Source organism: Mytilus trossulus, chromosome 5 (genome assembly GCF_036588685.1).
Source record: "Mytilus trossulus isolate FHL-02 chromosome 5, PNRI_Mtr1.1.1.hap1, whole genome shotgun sequence".
Taxonomy (NCBI): domain Eukaryota; kingdom Metazoa; phylum Mollusca; class Bivalvia; order Mytilida; family Mytilidae; genus Mytilus; species Mytilus trossulus.
The window spans coordinates 65,935,517-65,947,952 of record NC_086377.1 but is presented as its reverse complement, the minus strand read 5'-3'; the positions used below and the strand labels follow the sequence as shown (position 1 = coordinate 65,947,952).

Below are 12,436 nucleotides of genomic sequence, written 5' to 3'. Positions count from 1 at the left end.
TCTAATTGGCAATCATACCACATCTTCTTTTTTATATAACTACTGTACATCCGATGCAAGGCTTTCTGCACATTTAGAACCTTTTAAACAACTCTTTTCGGTGTTCATGAGGGTGTGGATAGGGATTTATATTATAGAATAGAGAATAATGGATAACAATCATGAGTAAAGAATAAAGAATAATGGACGAAAAATACAGAATATAGAGAGTAATGGGGTGTTAAAATATGAAAAATAAGTAACACTGGGCTGAATGTAGCCGAAAAGTGGCAGAAGTATACAGATATGCAAGATTAATCTTAAGTTCATTTCCAATTTACCACCAATTTCGAGTGGCAGTCTAAATTTCTAGCCATTTGTCCTGATTGACACATAATTCTGGACTTATATATATCTATTGCATGTATTGTTAATTTGTTCAGTAAATAACACTAAAATACTTTTTAAAAACATTCTATAAACACTTACGTACCAGCTTTTACGGGGGCGGGAGGGGGGTGTAAATTAAAGTTGGGTCAAGGCAAAATTTATGTCAATTAATTTGTTTATCCTACATGGAACTTTTCATGTTATCCCTTTATAAAGAATTATGAAGAACATCGGTGAAAATGCGAACCTCATAGAAGACACCCATTGTCACGCGGACGTCAAAGAAAACACTAATTTCAGAAGGTGCGCAATGAATTAGAGCACGAATACCATTCAAGCGGCTTTTGTTTTTACTGAGATATAACATATTAGTTTAATGTTTTCCAAGATTTATATACCTTGAATGGCACATCAATGAGTGTACCACTTTACTTGAACTTTAGATAACTTAAATTTTAATTAATTTTATTTTTTTATTAGTTGATTTTTTATAAGAATAACAATTGTATTCTTAATCTGCAACTTTCTTCAAAATATGTCCGGCTACTTTGGTAAAAAAAAATAATATATCTTTACCGGTCTGAATTAATGCATTCGTCGGCTTTTCATTTATTTGTTATTTTTTTTAATTAACAATCTTTATAAACAAATATTTATTTATTTTTTCGATTAAAAATTATCACAATCATATAATTCAACATTCATTTAACACAAAATATATGTGTCAATATATTCGATCGCGTAATTCATAAATTACGATAAAATTTCTGTGAATGAAACCGGCTCATTTTTTATGCAACTGGAAGCCTCGCATCCCATAATAACATACAAGGCTGTTGGCTGTTACATCAATTTTACTTACACGCAACCTGTAATAATCTGGGCGTAGTTTTAACCAAAAAGAATCCCAAATCTTATTGATTGAAACAGATAAATAAATAAATATTTCTAACTGTTCTAAATAATTTCCTATTTGGCATTTTGCCTGGTTGATATCGCCCGATGCGTTCTTTCGGAGGCTATCGGCAAATGGTCACACCCTTTGGTTGGAAGGATCGATTGAAGGGCCTCTATACCGATAAACAACAATTTCACCGGTGACAATTCACGGCATTTTCAACCCAAGAAATTTCTCATGTTTTGGATGCCACGGGGTAACGATTAACCCCCGGGCCTGATAAGGGTCAGACAGGATAGGGAGATAGCTCGGCCTGAATTAAAGTAAGGCTAAGTTGAAATGAAAATGGCGTGCTGTCTAAGCGAAGAAGCGAAAGAGCAAAAACGAATTAATACAGAAATAGAAAAACAACTACGGAAAGATAAAAGAGATGCAAGGAGGGAATTAAAACTTTTATTATTGGGTAAGTTATGCACTCGACACTAGTCCCAAAAACCGGTTTAAAACGAATATGCCGCATCTTTTTTAATGCAAAAGGTTGATACACAGAGACGCCATTTTGAATAATTATGCTAAATGTTCATTTTGGTTTTTGTGTTTATTTCGGTATTTTCGTCGCGATAGATGGCCCTATCGGCGGTTTGGTCCATGAGCACATATACTCTGTGGCTGGCACAATTAAAATACACGTAGCATCAGTTTAAACTCGATTTTACATTTTGTTATTATGGACGCCATCTTGGCTTTCAGTATATGGAATACATTACCTTTTCTGTGGTAAAAATACCGGTGACACAATAGTTAACCCAGTGATTAATCATATATTTACCCAGATTATATTATTCTTATGCTTAATCTGCAATGATTCAATATTTACGTTCTTAAAACCTAATATTATTAATAAAACAACATTGTTTCTTCAAAACAAAAAATCCACAGTGAAAACTGTATCAGTGTGTGTCTATAAATTTTATTTTTGCTGAAGATACCAAGCATTTCTCCTTGTGATGTTTTGCTTTAAAAGTGAAGGACCAACTGCGTCGTCTATTCATGTTGCTGAGATCTGTTAGACTAAAGACATTTTTGATGCTTGCTTTTTATGTCAACTTCTTCAGAAGATGAATTCACATGACATTTTTGTGTCTTTTGTACTAGATTGATTGTCTTTTAGTCTTTGTATTTTATTTTCTATGGCGTTGTCAGTTTATTTTCAATCTATGAGTTTGACAGTCCCTCTCTTATGGCTTTACATCACAACTTATCTATTCACTATTGTGATTATTGTCAGTTTATTTTCAATCTATGAGTTCTTCATTTTATAAATACACATTAGTGTGTCTTTCTTGTCTTTTCATTGTAATCATTGATTTAATTGTATTCAAATAATTGTAATCATTTTGTAATCATTACACCAAATTTGACTTGTGATTATTCTGCCTGCAATGGGCGTCATTAATTGACAATGAAATATATTTTTTGATCTTCTCCTTCCTAACATGGGAGAAGACTCCTAGGTAGTTTGATTTAATATAAGATCGCAGAAGGGCATGTGTGTTTTTTCTTCGTGTTGAAAAACCTGCATTACATTTAGGGTTAACATAGTTTTACTGCCTGGCCTGTAAATTGTTGATAGGAGAGTTTTGAAACAGTGATTAATGTAATGTTGCGATTAATATACAAATGTATATATATATTTGAATTATGTCCTGAATCAAAATGTGACGTGCTATAAATGCATTACCCTGATTTTTCACGAACCCAAGAAAAGTCACAAGGCCAAAGATTAAAAGATTTTTGCACAATATCCTCAATCAGAATCGATTCCCCTAGCATGAAATAATAAAATTTGGCAGTTTTTAGATTTTTAAAGACTTCTATCAACTGCAGGCAGTGTAAACGCTATTTAATCCTGTTGACAGAAAGAAAACAAAAATTAAAAATTGTAGGTCTGTTAATGAGGGGGGATAGGACCTTTATCGGGACTCCGAGATCGGGTAATTTTAAGCTCGGGATTCCGGGATTGACCCTTTCGGGATACGGGAATCCTTTTTTTCGGATTTCGGGACGTCAGGATTTACTTTATTTAAATTCGGGACCTCAGGATTTCCTTTTTTTAAGTCCGGGAAATCCCGGACCAGGACCCCTCCTATCCCCCCTCGTTAATAGAACCATCTCAAAATTTAAATGTCACTTTTTTTGGCAATTACATATGGGACGATTAATTTTGTAGGAGTTTTACTCCGACCATGCACAACAGTAAATGATACATGAGTCACTTCATTAAAGTATTCACCACAGCATCTATAGCCTTTTCCCATTTTCAATATGTTGATCAGTTGGATTTAAAAATTGCGATTAAGAAATGTACATACCTTTCCAAGCGTCGAAAATTACTCCACTTAACCATAACCGGAAAATCCTCTTCACGGTTTTCATTGCAGAACCCATTATACATTACCAGCCGTGCCACATGAATCAGTTACTGTATATAATGATAAGCATATTGGTTCAAATTATTATTAGCCCATATAAACGTATATGTGTGGTTTCAGTTACCGTACTGACCTAAGTTTAAACTGCCTGACCCTAAGTTGAACTCTTGTCCGTCTGAACATACATCCGCTCGTTCGTTTGTACTTCCCTAAATTGGTTTCTGTATTCTAACTTTAGTTTACCTCAACAAAAAATGTTTTGAAACTTTTACACAATGTTTATTAGGCCAGGATTTTTTAATTTGTTGGTTTACGGATCCGCCGACCCGATTTTGCCGATTCCTAGGATAAAAATAAAATTGACTTTTCATGCTTTTTTATTCCAGCCGACCCAAACAAATGCATTATCCCTGAAAAATAATTAAATTCTTCTTTTTTTATGAAATGAAATGCATGAATCACTAACAAGATTGATAACACTCTCTGTTGTGAAAAAATAAAACTTCCAGTTTATGTTTCTAAAAATAGACAAATCAATTATAACTGACCCTGAAATGTCGTTTACGCAAATAATATTATTTGCGGAACGAAATCTGTGTTTAAAACCAATAACACAATAATTTCGTTTCCCTTATATGTCATCAGTCTGTAAGATGCATAATCTCATAGAAATAGACTTGTCCAAATGTGGACAGGTGGAAAGCACCTTCGAAGTAAAAGTTCTGAATATCAACAAGTCATTTAGAATTTTCTTGTTTCATGGATAATAAAAAAAAAAAATCGTCCATTTGGATAAAAAACGGGAATGGACACCGATATTCTCATTTTTTCCGCGGACGAGTCTATTACGTTTTTGACACGTGTGTTGATACTTATATTTGTACGACGTTTTTAACATTTGTTTCTTTATCAGTTTTCGTTTTTGAAGATCATTACTCACCAAGTTTTCTGGAATTGATTAAGAGCTACGCGAATTTGTTTTCTTGTTTGTGAAATGACGATTTAATTTCGTCTTTGTCTGTGAACACCCCCCTTTTTTACGGCAAATCATCAGACAATGTCATGCGATATTTGTGACAGCTGAGCAAGAATATTTCATCGTACTAAAATTTGAAATGATGACAAAATAGCATAAAAAACATTTTGTTAGAAAGGCATGAAAGGTGAAATGTATATTTATTTTGCATTTTTTTCTGTCTTGAAAGATATTTTTTTTCTTTTTTTTCCCGACTGACCGAACGGACTTTTTCTTCGGGAAAATCCGTAAACCAACAAATTAAAAAACTGTGGCCTTACCACAAACGTCGATCAAGTTTGAATTTTGGTTGCATCGCTTTTATTGTTCTTGAGTTAGGCCCCTTTACAAATGAAAAAAATGCTGAAATTTTAGTGTCTGGTCCTACAATGTATCTTCAGTTGGCCTCCAACAAATGTTATGAAACTAATATGACACAATGCTAAATACCACAAAACACAAATCAAGTTAGAATTTTGGTGAAGTCGCACCATTTTAGAGTTGTTTGCCTTTACAATTCAGTATTCTCTTACTTTAGTTTGTCTCAACTATATGTTATGAAACTAATAAACTACATGTATGCTTATAAATAACAGTCTGCACCAAAAACTGTTTCAACTACTAGTCCCAAGACCAATATTCTGACATTTTTCTTATTGGGCCAAACAAAGTTTTGCAAAAACTTACTTATACTAGTCTGAATGCAATTTGACTAGTCTGGGGCATCAGACTTGTGTCTTACTGTGCAGACTACAATGTATTATAACAACTAAACTCAGATCATATACAAATTTGGGTAGAATCACTTCAACAGTTCTTAAGTAATGCCATTTTTTTAACGTGATATGCAGGCAGGGCACCATTCCTGTTTCATGGGAAAACTCAGTGATATTCCCAATTTATTTTATTTCATAAATTTCTTAAAATAACTTTTCAAACGGTCACAAATTTTTTTGTAAAAATTAAGTTCATCTGTATTCAGGGTTCTTGTTGAAACCCGTATACACCTCCTGGACGCGTGGTAATTGAGCTGGACGCTTCATTCAGAATTTGCTTTGAGAAGTATTCACTATGACTAAAATATGACAAATTCTTAACTGAATACATCAAAATTAACAAAAAATGTAACATTACAATCAAAAATGTGGAAAATGACTTCGGATTTGGCATTCTTAGAAATCTAAAATAAAAATTTAAATTTATTAAAATTAGATAAATATAATTTTGACCTAATGACCCATTTTTTTTTATGTCCCCACTGTAGCAGAGGGAGTATTTATTTTCACCCTTTTCTGTCTGCTGTCCATCTGTACGTCCCAAATGCTATGAAACTTATACACTAAAGGCTAATTACAAAAAAATATGATAAAATTGAATTTTGGGCGTGTCATTTTTCCCGTTCCAGAGTTATGCCTTTTACAAATGGAAAAATTGCCGATTTTTTTCCGTTCTGTAACTTAGGTATAGGAAGATGTGGTGTGAGTGCCAATGAATCAACTCTGCATTCAAATAACAATTTCAAAAAAAGGTAAACCATTATAGGTCAATGTACATGCCTTCAACACGGAGCCTTGGCTCACACCGAACAACAAGCTATAAAGGGCCCCAAAATTACTAGTGTAAAACCATTCTAACGGGAAAACCAACGGTCTAATCTATATAAAAAAAAACGAGAAACACATATAAATTACATAAACAAACTACAACTACTGTACATCAGATTCCTGACTTGGGACAGGTGCAAACATTTGCAGTGGGATTAAAGGTTTTAATGGATCCAAACCTTCTCCCTTTTTCTGAAAAACAGGGTAAGATATCAATTGGCAGACTTAACTCAATCAAAAAACGTAAATTAATACACTATGAACAAATAAATTTGATCTGCAATATCTGAATGCAAATGCACAGTTAATAAAATATTAGGGACAAAAATTCAAGGCCAAAAAGCAAACAAACAAGTCCAAACAAAGCCATGGCAAGACACCACTGCGAAATTAGTTTGCCTCAACCAAATGCATGTAAGACTTATGCACAATTGTTATTACAGGACCTTAGACCAAAAAGACTTAAAGGTCCACCTTTATTTGTTGAAAGTCAAACGTATAGAAATTTTTGCCTCTACCAATCCTTAGTATGATTGCTAACTCCGCCGTTTCCAAAATTTGCTCTTTTTTGTCATGAATAATGCACATTTTCCAAATATGACCCTGGACTACACCTTCACATTAAGAAAACAAAATTATAGGATTACACAAAATGTTAGATCATTTTCAAACTTTGTGTTTTGTGTATTTTTATAATTTTGCATGTACATGTATTGATGCCAATATTGCAAATGTCACATGTTCCCCCAAAATTTGGTCTGAACTCAATTTCAAGCTCTTTGAAATAAAAGTTTTCTACAAAATGAGCCAATAATATTATTGGGGGTACATGTATTTTAAGTTTGTGTGACAAAAAGTTTAGGAAAAAATTCCAACAATTTCCACACCAATATCCATGATATCTGGTATGGGTACATTTGTATATGCAAATACACTTACATACAGAAATCCACCCTTAGTATATGCATTACACAATGTTGGTGTTCCTTTTAACCAGGTGTGAATCCAGAAGTTTTCATAAAAGGGGGGGGGGGGCTCTGACTGCCTAAGGCCAAAATAAATAGTAGGTTTGTTCGCCCAAACGCTACCTACCCAGAAAAAAGCTGCCTACTCAAATTCTTTGATTGTCCTGATTTGAAGAAGTTTTTTTTTAATCAAATAGGCATGAAGACTTATAACATCTGATACTTCAATTTCTTTTTTTTAAGAAAAAAAAGAAAATGCCTACCTACCTACCCACTGTCTCAACCTTTGGGTAGGGTTTGGACAAACCAAAATATTTTTAATTGTGGCCTAAGAGAGTGCTTCAGTGATTCCCTATATAATCAACCAATTGTACCCACAAAAAGGGGGACTGAAAAAACCTCTAAAATCGCCTCCATATAATAACCCTCAATGAAGGCAATAGTAATTTTCAGCTATCCAACAACATTGAACAATGAATTTTGATTCACTCTAAATCATGTATATACTGTAGCTGTATATAACAACTGACTGGATTTCAGCCTTATTAAATTGTAAATGATTGGAACAAAACGTACAGTCCAACTAAAAGATGAGGATATAAAAAAGAAGATGTGTAATGATTGCCAATGAGACAACTATCCACAAAAGACCAAAATACACGAAATAGATCATTAATCATGGTAATAGAATAAGTAGACGGCTCTCTCACAAGCAAAAAAACCCTAACTGTAAAAATATAAGGGCATACACTACAGGCACGGGGACACATTCTACTGAATCCACACAGCACGAGTAACAAACCCTGCAGAAAATATAAAAAAGAAGATGTGGTATGATTGCCAATGAGACAACTATCCACAAAAGACCAAAATACATGAAATAGATCATTAATCATGATAATAGAATAAGTAGACAGCTGTCCATTGATAAATACTGAAGAGAAACCCACTATGAAGGCTATAGTCATCTTCAGCTATCCAAAACTTTAATTGCACACCATGTTTGAAAAATCTACACCTACAATATACATGCAACTGTGGATTGCTACCATGATATTTTATAAATGATACTGTTGATTCATTATTATAATACCAAGTATTAGTTAAGTGTAACCAGGCAATCGTATTGAAAAAAGGGGGGACAGGCCCTTGAAAAACCCTCTAAATGATTGGAACAAAATGTCCAGTGCAAGTAAGAGATGAGGTTGTCCATTGATAAATACTGGCTAGTAAATTATTATTAGTATAATACCTGGTATTAGTTAAGTGTAACCAGGCAATTATATTGAAAAAAGGGGGGACAGGCCCTTGAAAAACCCTCTATATGATTGGAACAAAATGTCCAGTCCAAGTAACAGATGAGGTTGTCCATTGATAAAGTAGTAATTAGTATAATACCTGGTATTAGTTAGGTGTAACCAGGCAATTATATTGATTAATGAATAGCATGTCATTTTAATACACAAATATTATCTAAGGCCAAATCACAAAAATAATGGTTTTAAGATATCTTATTAAAACGTTAAGACCAAAAGTATGTGTGGTTGCAGTTACATCCTGAAGAAAAAGAGGGTCAGTGGGCAAGATTTTTTTTTCTTCTTAGAAATGGAAAGGGGGGGGGGTCAAAAGTCCAAAAATAAAAATGTGTTCTCCAAGACCGATTTTGTAATTTTAGACACCCTAAATAGAATTTGAAGTTTGCTGTTTTCTATAGGTTTGGTTAGAAATAAACAGAATTATTATGTTTTTCTCTAATTTTTAAAATAGAGAAAAACATAACAATTTTTAGTTGTATTTTAATCCCTAGCAGATACTTATAATGGCCGTCTGTCACCAGGTGTAGCATGTTTGTCCTTAATAATAAAACAAGCTTAAAATTTGGCTCGGAAAAATGAAAATTCAGATGAGTCGACAGAAGTCTATGAATTAATATATTGAAATTCAATCCACGAAAAGCAGGGGCGGATCCAGCCATTTTAAAAAGAGATTGGGGGGGGGGGGGGGGGGGGGTTCCCAACCAAGGACAACTATATGTCCCCATTCAAATGCATTGATTGACCCCAAAAAAGGGGGTTCCAACCCACAGACCGTCAACCCTCCCTTCCCTCTGGTTCGGCCAATGAAAAGGATTGTTAAAAAATATATTTTTCAGAAATGGGGAAAAGTTAAGGGTCGCTTTTATAACAGGAACCACACATGATATATTTATTTTCAGGCAAACACTCTGTATAAATTTAAATATGTACAGACTGGAGAAAATGGTACAAAAGATGCAAAATTCTTCTTCAAGTTTAGGGATAGGAGAAAATGGTAAAAATAACCATGATCACAGAACAGAACAGAACAGAACATATTTTATTTCCAATTAAGGGCCCACAAGGGGCATACATACACATGAAAAATGCTTTTGGGTAATTAACAAAATTTGTCTTCACTTTTTAGGGACAAGAGAAAATGGTAAAAATAATGATTTTTGGTCAATTAACAACATTTTTCTTCTATTTACAGGGACAGGAGAAAGTGGTAAAAGTACATTTATAAAACAGATGAGAATTATCCATGGAGCAGGATACTCTGACGATGACAAACGAGGCTTCATTAAAATTGTCTACCAAAATATCTTCATGGCCATGCATGCCATGATCAGGGCCATGGACACGCTCAAAATAGCTTACCACAATCCTGACAATGAGGTAAGGATCTGTAAGGAATAAGATAAAGTCTGGCATACTTTGTCCTAGGTGAGGAGCTGTACATAGCTCTAAGGTCCTTATGATATTGTTGACTACTTGTGGACCATATGCATGAATATATGGTTTGCAAGTAGTTAAAAAATATGACAAGGATCTAAGGGTTAGGGTTCAGCATCTAGATTAGTCCATGTGGGAAACAATTGGGCCTAGTTCATTATCACCAAATAGGTGGGTAGTAATAAGTAAGTTGGCTTGTTCATTTAAGGGCCAGGCTAAAAAAAAATATCACTGACTGCCGATAACCACCCAAGAAAAACACTTTACGAAAAATGTATAGTACTTTTTGTACAAATTATCATGTAAAAAGATTTACCTGACTAGTATAGAATATTTTATTCATGTTATTTAATGTCTTTTTATGTCTTTTCATCTTTTTATCGTTCCTGAAATATAGACCTTTTCTGTTTCAACATAAATTTTAATTTAAGCCAAATTATTTACAAATTATTTTCAACCTATATTGTAATTTTAGTTTTCATGGCTCTTCAATATATATATGACAACATGATCAATGCATGAATTTTTAGTTAAAAACCTAAAATGTCAGTTATAGTACCTTTGTTGTGTATTAAGAAGGTACCTAACAAATCAGGGAGATAACTCTGTAAAATCAGCTAAATGTTTTAATCACATTGTATTGTCAAGGAAATATTAAGCTTCTCAATGATCAAAATTAATATTTGTCAAACTGCTACAATGTATATATCTAGCCATTTTTTCTGAGAAAGTGATCAAGTTTTTTGATTTTTATGATTTTTTCAAAGGGTCAAAGTAAACAATTTGACAAAATTAAAAGAGCCAAATCAATTTTAGTCCAGGTGTTGGGTACCACCTTAATATAAAACCTGCTATGAATTTTGAAATATCCATGCAGTCTGTTTACTTTTACATCTATTTGCATGGATGTGAATTCCAATGTATGTTTTTACAGCTCTTCTATCAAAGCATGTAAAGCAAATCTTTCATCAACTTGCTTGCTATGTTTGCTGGGATGATTGCATACAATAGGTAGGAGGAGTTTCAGTCTGTTTTATATACACTGGGATTTGATGGGACAATAAGAATTTACATGAAATGAAGTAAATGTTTATTGTCCAATCAAATTCCAGTATGTAGTAAACAGACTGAAATATATTACCTACCTTTTGTTTACAAACATCCCAGCAAACATAGCAAGCAAGTTGGTCAAAAGTTTGCTTTGCATGCTTTGATAGAAGAGCTGTAATGTATATCTATGTGTATGTCTTGCTAGTCTTGCATGAGATTCAGGCAAAAATGGTGTGTTTTCAGTTTTTAATATGAAAATGAGTATGGGTTAGATGACTTATGTTTTAAAGTCCTCTTTATGAAAATAAGTAGTGCTTTGTCATGTTTGTGTCAATAAGTAGAAAGATTGCAATTGATCCAACTAGTTATCTTAATTTTGAGATCTCAATTTAATAGTTTATATTGTTTAGAAACTTCAATCACTCAAATGCTGGATATTTCAAGATATAATCTGGTTGAAAAGCAAAAGTAATTAACATTTAAGGGGAGATAACTCCAATATTTTTTTAATCATTTTAACCAAAATCAGTCAAGGTGTTAGAATTGGACCAAAATTTCCATTTAAAATTTATCATGTGAATCAAGGGTAAAATTGTAGTAATTGTGTAATTATATATAAGTAATGGTCTTGTAACTGAATGCACACCATTTTTAGTCTGTTTCTATGTGATGTTCATGTGGTAGACTTGGGCTTATTTACACTGCTTTAACAGCATGTATATATCCATTAATTGGAGGTAAAATAATAAGCCAACCTAAACATGCTAAAATTTTGTTAAAGTCTGTTTTGAAATTTATTTCTTAAAGGATTTAAATATAAGTTTGTAGACTAGCTGGATTTAAGGGTATGATTAATGAGCACTTTTTATGCCCCATTTATGGACATTATGTTTTCTGGTCTGTGCGTCCATTTGTCTGGCTCTCCCGCTTCAGGTTAAAGTTTTTGGTTGAAGTAGTTTTTGATGAAGTTGAATTCATACGTGTATCAACTTGAAATTAAGTAAACTTGTTCCCTATGATCATGATGATATGATCTTTCTAATTTTAATGCCAAATTAGAGATTTTCCTCCATTTTCATGGTTAACTTCACATAGAAATTGATAGTTCGGATGGGCACATTCTTGTTTTATGGGAAATAGTGTATTCAGCTAGTGTATATATATGTAACCGTGATAACTTTACTGAGGTAATATTTCAATAATATACATATTTCTTTTTTTCGTTCTTTTATTCAAATGTGTTTTAAGAGAACAATGTGCTTTAATTACAGATAAATATGCGTATTATTACAGATAAAAAACTGACTCAGGTAACAGGTGTGATTAATATCTGGGCCATTTAACACCGTAGGA

At 33.2% G+C, this 12,436-nt stretch overlaps 1 protein-coding gene across 3 annotated transcripts in view; it reads left to right on the top strand.

Moving 5' to 3' along the window:
- Positions 1 to 1,375: 1,375 nt before the first annotated feature.
- Positions 1,376 to 12,436, top strand: part of LOC134719085 (guanine nucleotide-binding protein G(q) subunit alpha) — a 44,498-nt gene continuing 33,437 nt past the window's right edge. Inside the window, exons 1-3 of one of the 3 annotated variants that reach the window (XM_063582030.1) lie at positions 1,376 to 1,730; positions 9,792 to 9,976; positions 12,355 to 12,393. In XM_063582030.1, the coding sequence (XP_063438100.1) occupies positions 1,607 to 1,730; positions 9,792 to 9,976; positions 12,355 to 12,393 (348 nt within the window). In that variant the 5' untranslated portion in view covers positions 1,376 to 1,606. The remainder of the gene's footprint in view (positions 1,731 to 9,791; positions 9,977 to 12,354; positions 12,394 to 12,436) is intronic. The other 2 variants (XM_063582028.1, XM_063582029.1) reach the window with 2 other exon arrangements.